Source organism: Molossus molossus, unplaced genomic scaffold, assembly GCF_014108415.1.
Source record: "Molossus molossus isolate mMolMol1 unplaced genomic scaffold, mMolMol1.p scaffold_m16_p_14, whole genome shotgun sequence".
Taxonomy (NCBI): Eukaryota; Metazoa; Chordata; class Mammalia; order Chiroptera; family Molossidae; genus Molossus; species Molossus molossus.
This window is the reverse complement of record NW_023425349.1, coordinates 8,299,079-8,312,282: the sequence shown is the minus strand read 5'-3', so window position 1 is coordinate 8,312,282 and position 13,204 is coordinate 8,299,079. Positions and strand designations below refer to the sequence as shown.

General features: G+C 51.8%; 1 protein-coding gene across 2 annotated transcripts in view; it reads left to right on the top strand.

Annotated features, from left to right (window-relative positions):
* Positions 1 to 13,204, top strand: part of MVB12B (multivesicular body subunit 12B) — a 160,480-nt gene that overhangs the window by 56,268 nt on the left and 91,008 nt on the right. For both annotated transcript variants that reach the window (XM_036261138.1, XM_036261139.1), the window contains exons 5-6: positions 1,999 to 2,128; positions 5,220 to 5,342. In XM_036261138.1, coding sequence (XP_036117031.1) covers positions 1,999 to 2,128; positions 5,220 to 5,342 — 253 coding nt within the window. The remainder of the gene's footprint in view (positions 1 to 1,998; positions 2,129 to 5,219; positions 5,343 to 13,204) is intronic.

The following is a 13,204-nucleotide window of genomic DNA, read 5'->3' as shown; positions in this document are numbered from 1 at the left end:
CCTTGCGGGGGACAATGTCTGGGGTCTGGATTCAGGACATTATTACTCTGCAGGTAGATCTGATCGCGCCCTCAGTTTACTCACCAAGGAAGAGAACCCACAAAGTTTCTGACTTTCCACCTGGCTCTTTTAAAAACAATCCCCTCCCCAACAATAGAACAACACCCCGGATTCTGGTCCCCCCTTGGTAAAGTCAGAACGGCCGCAGGCCTGCACGTCCCTCTCCGTTCTGCTCCCTGATTGGCGTGTGCTTCCTGCCTTCCCAGAACCGACAGACAGGCCTTGAAGGTTGGCGCCGAGCCCTGACATAAACTGTGCGCTGGAGGCTGCCTTGTAGTGACGATGACGAGCACATTCCCGGCGGTTCTCTGTCGAGCACTTCCGTGTGCCAGGCGCTGGGCTCAGTGAAGTGTATCTGTTCTCCCCTTTCATCCACCTACGTCCCTGTGGGGTGGGGTTTCACTGGCTCCCTTTTACAGATAATGGGGTGAGGCCCAGAGACATTAAGGTCATGGTCCTGGAAAGTGGCCGAGTTGGGATTTCAACCCAGGTCTGTCTGACCCAGGTATTGAGTGACTGCGGTTGCTTGAAACTCATGTTTAAAAACCACAAATGAGCCGGTGAACACCTGGCTGGCCACCTCTGGAGGTTGCTAGGACACCTACTCATCACTCTAAGACTCGATAAATAAAAGAATCACGTATTTATCTTTTTTTCCCCCTATACAAAGCATATTTCAGAGAGACTACTTCTTCAGTAGTTGAAGAAGAAAGGTTATTTTTTTTTTAATATAGAAGAATTCCAGCTAATACATGCAGAAGGAATGACAGATTTAGAAAATCGCCATTTTGAAACCTTGAATGAAATGATGGATTTAGGCAGCAGTCCTGAGAGGAAGGAGCACTGCTCAGAGAGTGGCTGTTGGGGACAATCACAGGGGCGCCAGGCCAGCACCCCCAGAAGCCGAGGTGGCAGAGCTGGAACCATGCCTCACTATGTGATCACCTGGGAAGTGTTCTTGCCTGAAAAATCCTGACCTGAATCGTATTGAGCCTTTAGCTGTAACTGCCCGTTTACAGGGGAGTGACCCAGTTTCTCCAGCTTACCAGTGCCCTGAACACAGGGGGGGAGAAGTGCAGAGGTTGTTCCAGAATAAAAGGGACATAAGAGACCTAACAACCATGTTCGGAAAAACCACCAGCTTTTGAGACATTTTTGAGGTACTGGAGGAAACTTGAATATAGACTATTTATTGGGTGATATTAAGGAATCCTTGTTCATTTTGTTAAGAATGATCACGGCTTGGTGGTCGTGTTAAGAATGTTGTCTGCCACAGATGCCTGCTGAGCTATTGACAGGTGACAAGACACAGTGTTAGATTCATTTTAAACCCTCCAGCTGGGCTAAAGCTGGGATGGAACCAGCTTGTTCAGCTTGGGCAGTGTTGAAACCAGACAAGGGGCATGTGTGGATTCACACACTTTGGGGAATGTTTGAAAATTTCCACAATGAAAAGTAAAAAAGGTACATGCCCTTGACTAGGAATCGAACCCACGACCCTTCAGTTCATGGGCCGACGCTCTAACCACTAAGCCATCAATGGAAAAAATATCCTCAGGTGACGATTAACAACAACAAAAAAGTGAAAACGAAGAGTCCGTGTGGCAACATGTACTAATGCCCAGGTGCCCACGTGCACACGTCTGAAGCGGGAGCCGTGAGTGGGTTGTTCAGGAGCTGGCTCCATGGGTTGATTCCAGGCGTTTTCTAGTGGAGGTGGATGCAGCCCTGGGAGCCCCTTCTCGGCCCAGAAATCTGCAGTCGGGTCCTGCAGACACAGCCTGTCCACCGTGGGCCTGGGGCAGGCAAGGCGGGTGCAGCCCAGTCCTTCTGTCGGGCACTTGGATGACCGGTCGCTTCCGCTGCCAGAAAGGGCACGCGACGGGAGAGGTGTGTGCGGAACAGAGACTCATGCCTTCCTTCTTGTTCTCCCCTCAGAGGAGGTGGCTTTCAGAAAGAAGAGGCTGTGCATCAAGTTCATCCCGCGGGACTCCACAGAAGCAGCGATCTGTGACATTCGGATCATGGGCCGGACCAAGCAGGCCCCTCCCCAGTACACATTTATTGGGTAAGTCTTCACAATACGGATCTTGTCGCCTGTCTCAGCCAAGAGTGCTCAGGTCACTGCTGGGGACGGAGTGCTGAGACTGTGACCAGGAGCTCGGCCTCCACTCTCATTGCTGCCCTTCCTGCGTGTGCTGCAGCCAGTTCAGACCGCCACGCTGTCCACCCCTCCTTGCCTTTGCTCATGCCACGTGCTGCATCCAAGGGCCTTTCCATCCGCTTGTCCTGTGTGTTTATCCTTGAGGCTCTGGGGCCTCCCAGGTGCCCAAAAGCCCAGGAGTTCCCTCCTTTGCGACCACCGGGCCTCACCCGCACTGTTGATTCGCCCACTCGGCTTATGAGGCAGCCTTTGTCCCACCGGGCCAAGGACCCGAGGCGGGGGTGACTGAGGCCAAGAGTGTTGTTACAGGGTTGTGTGCTAGCCGCAGAGATGAGCAACAAACAGAGATTGATAATGAAATCATTTTAATGAGCAACAAAAATGAAACATAACAGCGAAGGGCTTCCTTCAGCCAGGGGTTCAGGAAGGTGAGGCTTGAGCAGAGACCCCAAGCTCAAGAAGAAACCCGCCTGCAGAGTCCAAGGCAGAGCCTCTGGGCGGAGGAGAGGGGCGGGTGTAGCGTGGGAACAGGCGTGGCATCCGGGAGCAGCGTGGCTGGTGGGCGAGCCAGGGGGAGTCTGGGTGAGGGAGCGGCTAGCAGGACCTCGCAGGACATGGTGGCGGTGTGGGTTTGATTCCAGTGCACTGGGATGCCATTGGAGGTTAAGTCAGGGGAAAACATATTACGTGACCACGCTATAATTCCTTGTGCAGTTTTTTGGTCTGATGTTCCTCTTCCCTGATGAGCAGAGGGCTGGCCCATTGTGCCTTGCTCACCCAGTAGCCTCAGTACCAGGCACCGGCCTGGCTCTGAAGCCGCTTCACAAATACTAAGTACTGTACAAGGAATCTCAGGATTTCACTCTGGGCTCTTTGGATTGTGACAGGAAACCCAACTCAGGCTGGCTTAAGCAAAAGGAAGCATTTGTTCACGGATGTAACAGCAGAGCTCGGGGCAGGCTGGCTTCAGGTGTGGCTGGAAGTAGGCGCTCGGAGGATGTCACTAGGATCTAGTTTCCCCCTTTCCTCCTGGCTCCAGGTCCAGGGAGGACCCCGTTCCTAGACATGTTCTCCCCAGCAGAGGAATGGTGGCCCAGTCAGTTCACTACTTTCCTCCAGGTTCAAATCCCCAGGCAAAGAGCAAGTCTGTATTCTCGATAATGCAAACAGAAGTTCTAGAATTCAGTCTCATTGGTCTTGATTGATCTCACGAGGACCCTGTGCACGCTGAACTGTCACTGCTACCTGGAAAATGTCATTCTGTCTTCCAGGCCTGAACCATTGGAACTCAGGGACCAAGAATGAGGGGGTGGCTGCCCCCAGATACAGAGGGGAGGTAAAAATTCAGAATGGGGGAAGCGAATGGATGCTGATGTCCAAAAGATAATAGATGTTCAGTATACTTAGTCAACTGAAATTCAAGTCTTTCCAGTTAATCAGGGTGGTGGATGGTTTTTGGCCCCTCAGCCATGGCCTCTCTCCCTAGCTGGCTTTGCTGGCGTCTCGTTCGTCCCCGTGGGTCCCCATGGATTATTTCTCCTACTTGGCTTTTGAGGTCAACCTCCTGGGTCTTCTTGCTCATTTTAATCAGACCCTCCTCTTGACTCCGACAGCCAGAGCCTTTCCCCATAAGCCCCACACAAGCTGGGCGATAGACAAGCTGTGTTGTTTGCTTGAGGTGCGTGGGGAGCTGGTATCACAGAAACAGATTATTTTCATCCGGGTGCACAGAGTTTGTTCAGATTCTTCAGCTATGGAATCTGAATGCTCTGTCTCAAGATTTTGTTTTCTTAAGAAGGACTCTCTGATCATTTCCTTCCTACACACTCAGAATCTTGTTTTGCAACATGGTTTAAACAGGAGTAACAAATGGTAAGAGAGTAACCATATTCCATTGCCTTAGAAGCAGCCATTTACATACAAAGAGTAGAAGCCAACAATTTAATGATGAACTTTTAAAGTCTAATTTCAGTTTGTTATGTGTATTTTTAATTAGAAATTATACTACTTTAACAGATTTCAATTTTTAACCAATTTAAAAACTTCTAAAGAATAGACTCTTACCATATACATGTCTTGATAATCAAAACTAAAATCCTCTTTTATATCATTTTGAAGATTGCTAAATAAAGTACATTTTTGTTTTGTTTTGGGACAAAAATTCTTTTCCAGAGGCAGGCAATTTCAAATGTTATTTTTAAGTAAGGAAAGAGAATTCAGTTCAGAACGCTACGTCACTTTTTCTTAAAAACAGGCACAATTGCACATGTTACTTTGCAAGGGTTGGGTTGTCGGCGGAGGGAGACAGAAACCTCAGAGAGAGGGCTGCTCCTCCAAGGCCTGACCACAGACCCCGGCGGGGATGTGCAGCCGATGGGAATCAGCCTCTCCCCAAGAAGACGGATTGTGGTTTAGAATTGTTCCCACAGCAGACTGAGAAGCTGCTAGAAGGGTCCACTGGATAAATCTGTTTTCCTTTTTTTAAGAGATGATATTCCTCTACATCCCAAGATACAGTTCTGTGGGGCGGTTAAGAAGTTGTAAGTTGGATATGGCTGAAATAATCTCATTACAGTTCCTGAGAACAAACCTGTCTCAGAAACGCTTGTGACCCGTGTGCAGCCGGCTGCGCTGGGCAGGCATGTCGGGTCACAGGGCATTGGACGAGGCATCTGGCAGCCCTTTGGGGTCCAGTCTTAGTTGTGGTGGCTCATGGGGCACATGCTTCATGGTTTGAAGATGTCTCCCAAGCTCTGGGAGGTGAAGAAGATGGCCATGTCATAGAGGCCTGCCTGGCTGGGACAGTTGCCCTCACATTCGGCTCTGAACTGTGACACCCAGAGCACCAAGGGAGGTGATGTAACCACTCTGTGGACAAGAATTGATGCCCTGGTGTTTGAGGCTATGATTGTTTAGAAATAGTTGGTTTGCTTTGTTGCTCAGGTAGATGCTTTGTGCTAAAAAGTGCCATGAAGGTTTCTCTTTTCTCCTGAAGGGAACTGAACAGCATGGGGATCTGGTATCGAATGGGCAGAGTACCGAGAAATCATGACTCATCTCAACCCACGACACCTTCCCAGTCATCAGCTGCTTCCACCCCAGCCCCCAACCTTCCCAGGTGAGGCCTCGTCCATGGCGTCTTGTGCTGCTATGCATGTTACAGTCACGTGGCCTTGGCTCCCACAGCACACGTTTTAGAACACCTCCACTTGGCATCTGCTGGAATCGTGCAGAAGCAAGATACCTTTGGAGGAGATTTTTTAAGTCCAATTAGAAATCTTTGCATTGCATGAATGTAAAGGCCATTGTGTATTCTATTCTGCACATATTCTGAAGGCCCTAAAATAGCAGACTCTGCAGCTTTAAGTTGGCTCCCCAGTCTGAAGAGCTCATAGCTGCACACAGAATCTGCGGCCGCAGGCTTGGGAACAGTGGCCTGAAGAAGGTGGGATTCCTTCTTTGCCTCGGCCAGCGGCTCCTCTGAAACCCAGGAGGGTTGGTAAGTAATTATGCTCATTTTCATATTGTTTCTTTTCCCAGTGAGCTACAACTAAGAAATGAGTAGTTTGGGTATGAGAGAATAGAAGTTCTTCAAGGGATGTTAATTTCAATCAGTGTTTCCACAAAGAAACTTTGGAGAGCAAACTGGTCTCTCTGCAACTGATTTCAGTCACGATGCAGGTAGAAGTGGTCTCCACACTTTCTGCACGAAGCAGGTGGGAAAAAGAATCCTGTCAAATAACAAAAACCTCGGCATCACTAGCAATAAAGTATTTGAGGACAAGGAACAGCAATGATGGATTAAGTTTGAGAAAGGGATTGCGAAGGTAAATAAAACAAAGCATTGGCGAGGCAGCGCCCTTTGGGGATTGATGTAACATCAATGGGAATGGAGCTAGAAGCTTTCGTGTAGGGGAATAGAGATGAACACAGTCTGTCAGGGACACGACAAAATAGTCACCGGTGGCCCCTCCTGGTCTCCACGACCCACCTGCCCTCCGGGAGGTGGAGAGGGGGACGTGGCCACGGCTCTCTGCACTGTGCTCCAAGCAGCCGCCTCTGCAAGAAGGCGCTGTTCTGAGCCAGCAGCTCAGAGGGCTCTGACCTTCGGCCCAGCCCCCTCACGGACAGTCTCACAAACCAAGACTGGTCCTTCAACTTAACTGTCCCTGGAATCACCTGCAACTTTAGAAGCAGTTTTCCAGTTCACTTTGATAGGAAAAGATACGACTAGCTAACGAGCTGCCCGGAGGGGCAGATGGAGCAGTTGAGTGTCCCTGGTTTAGGAGTTCGAGGCTGGCACAGCTCAGTTCAGCCTTTGCTCACCACCTCAGCACTGTCATAGGTGCAGTCACCATACCTGTGCTTGGGGCTGCTCAGGCCCATCCCCATCACCTGTGCCAGGGCAGCTCCGGCCCATCCCTATCACCTGTGCTCAGGGTATCTCAGGCCTATCACCATCGCCATCACCTATCCCTGGGGTCAGCGCAGGCCCATCATCACCATCACCTGTCCCTGGGGTCAACTCAGGCCCATCATAACCATCACCTGTGCCTGGGGTCAGCTCAGGCCCATCATCACCATCACCTGTGCCCGGGGTCAGCTCAGGCCCATCATCACCATCACCTGTGCCTGGGGTCAGCTCAGGCCCATCATCACCATCATCTGTGCCCCGGGTCAGCTCAGGCCCATCATCATCACCATCACCTGTGCCCGGGGTCAGCTCAGGCCCATCATCATCACCATCACCTGTGCCCCGGGTCAGCTCAGGCCCATCACCTGTGGTCAGGGTGATCCTAAACTCAGCCCTGAAGTAGTTACAGCTGCTCCCCGTTGACATTCTATGGCTTGGAAGGGCCTAGAAATGGGCACAACCTTAGGGCAGGCTCTGCCTTCCTGTTGGATTAAAAAGAGCACCGGTTCTCCCAGTTAAAGCAGGACTGATGGCCCAGACGCTTGTGGTCAGTGGTATGGTCACTAGTCCCTGAAGCAGGAAGGCCCAAGAGCACAGGCCGTGTGGTGCCGGGCGCAACTGGAGGTGGCGTTTACAAGGCTTCTATGTTTTATAACCTCTTGTTGTACAGTTTATGGTTTACAATGGTTGCAGGGAAATTGGATCAGTTTTGTTTTACTTGCCAAATAAAACAAATGTCAAAATAGTCAATATAAAATGTATTCTAATTTGGCTGAGTTAAGCCGGCCAGTATGCAGTGGGATAATTGAATGTTACATTAATGCTTCCCAGTGAAAACCACTTGTCTGTCCCAAGCCCTCCTCTCTCGCTGTGTGGTATTTACAGGTGGCGTGCACACCTGTGTCAGCCTCCGAATTCATCACGGTGTTTGTGCCTTTGGCTTTTATATTGTTTTCTTATCCAGTATCTGTGATATTTTTTAAAAATGAAATACTGATTATTTATTGAAATTTTCCATTGAAGATTTATGAAATGATGAGGCTCCAGGTCTCAGTAATCTCGCCAGCGGAGGGCACCTGATACCTGACAGCTCTCTCTCTGGTGGTGAACCTCGGTGGTGCCTGTGTCCCCGTGTGGCCACACAAGCTCTGCAGGGCCCGTAGACTGAGCTCCTATGACTTCTGCTCTTCTCTCCCCTCCCCAAGCCTCAGACTTTAAGCTGAGCTGGTGGCTGCTGCTTCCCTTCCTGTCTCGTGCTTCTGCGTCTTTGCTCATGTGGATCCTGTGTATCAGGTGTCACAAATCCCTGCCTTAGATATCAGCTCAAATACCACCTCTCACAGGAAGTCTTCCCTGAACACCGCGGGGCTGGGCCTGTCCCTTGACCCTCTTCTGAGCGCCTCTAGGCTGTTACGTGTTTACTCTGTGTTGTGGTCATGCTCCTTGAGGGCAGGGACCATGTCCAGTACCTGTACCTCCCAGCACTCAGCTCAGACCCAGGCAAGTACTCAGTTATGCAAAAATACTTCTCCGACAACTTAGGACCTCATGCTGCTTTCCTCCACCTCCACTCCCCCAAACTCCCGAGCCCCGAGCAATCTGACGGATTCTCCTGAGGACGAGAGTATACAAACTTGTAGAAAATTGACAGAGCATAGAAAATAATGAACACACAGAAATCCCATTTCCAGTAAGCAAAGGTACATAATCTTGGTTATAGTTCCTTCAAGTCACTTTTCTGTGTACTTTTTACATGGGCGATAGCATATGATAGCAAGTTCGTGTCTTGCTGCTGCTTTCTCACGTAGTATTGAACCACAAGCATAAGAAATCCTTCTTCAAGCTTGGTCTTTGTGTGGACAGAAGGATCATTGCAAAGCCAAGGCTAGAGTGAGAGTGTGGTGGTGCAGTGCCCTCTACTGACCGAATTTGGAGGCGGCAGTGGGGAGGACTGGCAGGCTGGCTCCTGAGCAATGGGGGGCAGGCCATTTTCCCAGCAAATCCCTTGTGGGGACTGGAAGGGGACGAGGGAGCAGGGCCAGGAGCAGACCTTATTGCTTTCTTGAGCCTGAGCCTTTGTCTCAAAAGCTAAAATTGTGTTTTTCTGCCTCCGTTTCTTTTGTTGTCACTCACATTTCAAAGAACCCCCTGCCATTTTTTTTGAGAGCTCTGATCCTCAGTTTGATTCAGACAAAAGGGGCAGCTGGTGGACTTCATGGTCCTAGCAGAACTGGCTTCTCTTTCCAGAGGCAGGTGCTGCCCCGAGACAAGCACTTCCTGCCTGTCTCCCTGTCACTGCAGAAAGTGCCAGTCGTGGGCTGGAGTTGCCCTTTCACAGTAGGCAGCAACACTCCCCGCCAACCCAGACCAAAGCTGCCCCTTGGCTGTGTCTGCTGAACTGGATGCAGTGTTTGGTGATGGTTGTGGCAAAAGGTAGGATTAAATGTCTAGGCAGAGCTCCTGATTCAGCAAATCTTTATCTCGCCCACAGACAGCTCTGCACACATGTCTGAGTTTCCAAGTGAAGAAGGTTGTGCCCCCTCTTCCAGGAGCTCAGGGCCTCTGTTTCCCATCAGCGCGGCTCTGGCTCTGCCCATCCACCCAGCCTTGGGGCTGAGGCACGGCCACCTCTCCTTCTCTCCTTTGGCCTGGCCTCAGCTTTGAGTCTGCCTGGTGCAGGCTTCTCGGATTCCCTTCTGTGCTGCTGCCTCAGGGCCAGTGCAGATGGGGAAGTACCTTCCCGCTTCACCCAGGCCAGCCCCCCACCCCTCTCTCCCACACGGGGCCTCACACATGATTCTGCCCGGAAGAAAAGGTTCCGCTGCTGCCGGCACCAAGGTTTGGGAAAGTTCCGGGAGGTGGGTGGATTCCCAAGTGATGGAGCACCGGTTGCCCTGGAGCGTGGGTGGAGGGATGTTCTGTGTATTCCTGGCAGGGCCCCGTGCACTGCTGCCCCTGGCCTGCGGAGCCACTGGCTTGATAGAGACATCAGAAGCATGCTTATGAAATTTGCAGATGACACAGAGTCGTTAGGGAGAACTGAAGTTCTGAGTGACAGAGTCGATACTCCTCCGCTCCTGTGCAGCTAGAACACCCGCCGGAACCAGAGGTGAGGCGATGGGCAGAAACGGACAGGGCTGCCTGAGGCTCAGACAGCGGCCACACGAGAACCAGGTGGCGGAGACTGGACATAGCAGTTGTTTGTGTGAAATGACCGGCGTGAGCTTGGGGTGTGTGGAATGCAGCCCGGTGTGCACACAGGGCACATCCCACGAGGCAGTGTCCCACGCCTGCGGGCTATGTGGGGAGGGTCACGTCCGCTGCCACGCACCCCCTGTGAGAGTTGCCTGACTCCAGCCCTGCATCTGAGGATGAGAAATCACTCAGTTTTGACCCGAGTATGGCAGCTAGTTTCAGGTGTTTAAATATGTAGGAGATATAAGTGGTGTTTCCGGTAGGGTTGGGTCATGGAAAGCCCCAGAAGGCAAAATTAGATCCGGTGGACCGAAGTTAGAAGGAGGTAGGTTTGGGCTTAACATTTTAAATCAATAAAGAAAACTTCCCCAAAGTAAAAATGCTATGGCCTTGGAGAAGCTGACCTGAGGCCATGAGTTAGTTCCCAGCCACTGGCAATAGTCAAACAGCCTTTGGATTCTTCAGACTCGAAGAAATGTGTCCTGGTTCCTGTCCCCACACATGATAGGGCCTCAGACACCTTGCCTGGGTGACTCTGGGGCACTCCCGTGGTGGGGAGGGTGCTGAGCAGTGGGCATCTGTCCCGAGGTCTGCTCACCCGACTCGTAGCCCGCGGCTCTGCGGGCCAGTGTCAGAGGAGGAGGCCGGGCGCCTGCAGAGTGACCACCGTGCACCCTCACTGTACAGATGGCACCAAGGCCCATCCCAGCCTTGGCGTCAGGAGCTAAAGGCAAGTATTTTTCATCCCTTGCAGAGTCCATTTGAAATAAGTAGTCCGGGCTCCGGCACGCTGGGATTCTCGGGGTACCTCACGTCTGTGTGGACATTGGGCTCGGGTGTCCTCGAAAATGTGGTTCCAGTAGCTCCGGTCTGCCTTCCCATCGTCCTGGGGTGCTGAGGCTTGTCCATCACGGTCCTGCCGGAGCAGCCGCACCCAAACTCTGCTCCACACAGATCCCAGGCCGTGGGCACACCCTGTGACCCGCCACTGACCCCGTCCCTGCCCTGAGAAAGTGTCATCCAGTGCCACAGAGCACACAGCTTCTTTCCCAGCCAAGGAGTCCTGCCCAGCAGCCCGCGCCTGCGCCGGGCAGCCCCCAATAGCCCCCCCGGGAGCCGGTCAGGGCTTCCCTCGGAGGGTGCGTGGGGCTGCTCTGCGTTGTTCATAATCTGCCGGTGATTTGTCAGCTTCCAGCAAGATGTCAGTCACTGGTTCCGAAGTATGTTTCCTAGTGACAGACATAATTGTACTTAACTTTTTGCGTGGATGTTATCAATCTGTGACAGATACTCTGGGAAATGGGGCATTTTGATTGCAGAAGATCTGTCACATGCATTTAGTCTTCCTCTCAGGGACACCAGGATTCAGTCACAACTTTTGCATGTCGATGTCAGGTTTTGAGAACATAGATCCTTGCTGACCTCAAAAATCGTTCCGTCATTCCAATCCCAGGGCTGTCATCTAAAAGGTTAACGGCTCCTCCTAAAGGAGAGGGAAAAATCAGCCTACGGTGATCAAGAATTCAGGCCATGCACGCCCAGCTTGTCCCTGTCAGCCGTGGTCAGACGCCCCTGAGCTGCCGAGCTCTGTCCTGGCCTCGCTGACCTCACCTTCCTACCATGTGGGATCAACCCTGCTCCTTGATCAACCTGCAGAGTAAGCCGGTGACAGGACGGAGCCTTAGCTCACTGCTGGAGTCCCGTTGTCCACGCTGACACCCACAGTCCTCCGGCTGCCTTTTGTTCAGTGATAAGATGGTCTTTGTACCACAGATGACATGTCACCTGCTGTTGTGGCAGGACTTGAACGAGAGGCCCAGAGTGGCACCGATCAGGGAGACTGGATTCTCCTTTTCCCATCGAGGTGCTTGCAACCCGTCCTGAGTGACAGAAGGTTCGGTGCAGGCAGCATTTGCCAACGGGAAGGCCCAGCCCAGGGGCTGGAGGGATTCTGCTGTAGAGTTGAGAGCTGTGCTCTAACACAAGGGTCATCATGTGTGAGAAGGGTTGTGTGTGTCCTGCGTCAGGGTGAGATTAGAAGGCAAGGCCAAGGGCTGATTCCAGGATTTGATTTTTCCTAACAGCAAACAAATCATGACTTGGATTTGGAGCTCCACGTCCATGGGAGCAAGAAATGGTCTGGGGGTTGGTGAGCCGGGCGAGGGGCGCTCTGTCCTGCTCCCATTAAAGGCGGGCGGTGAACCTTGAACCTCTGCAGGGCAAGTCCAGGCGTTAACTGTGTCTCTGGATTTACTTGGAATAGTTAGGTTTCCTTTTCCTTCACACTAAAACCACACACTCTTATTCTTTGTTTAACTCTAAAGATGGGACACATTTTTATACCCTGCCTCGATGTGACACCTCTTCAGTTGTTTTGTTTTGCACAGGGAGACAAGCAGGCATTGCACATGTGAGTGACCTCACTCTGAAGTGTGGCCTTCCCCCGACGCTCAGTCGGAAGTACCGGCAGCCAGGTGTCTCGGAGAAGAGCTCTGTGGAGGGGGACTTGAACATGGAACTGGAGTCAGATTAGAGGTTGGGCTGCCTGGGGCTCAGGTATCACTTAACTAGTCCATGTTGACATGATTTGCCTGTAACTTTCAGGTCCCAGGTGTCCTGCCCTCCTGGTGGGGTTTTCACACATGCCGTGTTCCTTTCCTGGGCGGAACCGTCACTGGCTTCCATGGTCTGACACGTCTCCCACGTCATCTTACGTTAGTTAGGCGAGTCTCCTCCTGGCTCCTGAGCCTGTCATCCTCATTCCAGAAGCCCCTGTGCTCTGGCCAGTGCTGGGCCTCACCTCGTGCAGCCCCTGCGCTCCGGGAAGAGGCAGACTGGATTGCAGTCTGGCCTGTCCACCTCCACACCCGGGGGAGCCCTCGCCTCGTCTAGAAAGCCTGGGTCCTCTCGCTTTCCCCTTCCTCCCCTGCAGCCGCCTGGTCGGACAAGCACTGGCATTTCACATTCCCTGTCTGTGTTTGGTCTTACCACTAGATTGGCTGGCCCATTGAAGACAGGGATTCTCGTGTCCTGTTTTTCCTGAAAAGCCGCGGGAAAGGCTAGACACAGACGTAACAATGAGGGTGGTATTGCATCACTGTGGATCAAAATTCAGCAAGTGCTTTCAACTGTGTCATCTCATCTGATGCTCACAGTAAGCGTGCAGTGCAGTGCGTGGCCCCAAATGGCGGGGATCTGTGAATGTCAGGTGCCGGGCACATGTTAGGCACTCAGACAATATTTATTAGATGTACAAAGTAAGCTGGTTTAGATACATGAGACCAGGTATTATATATTTATCCATCATGTTTTTCACCTATTCTCCCATCCAGCCAGCCAGCAGAGGCTTGTATTGTATTTCCTAGGTCTCC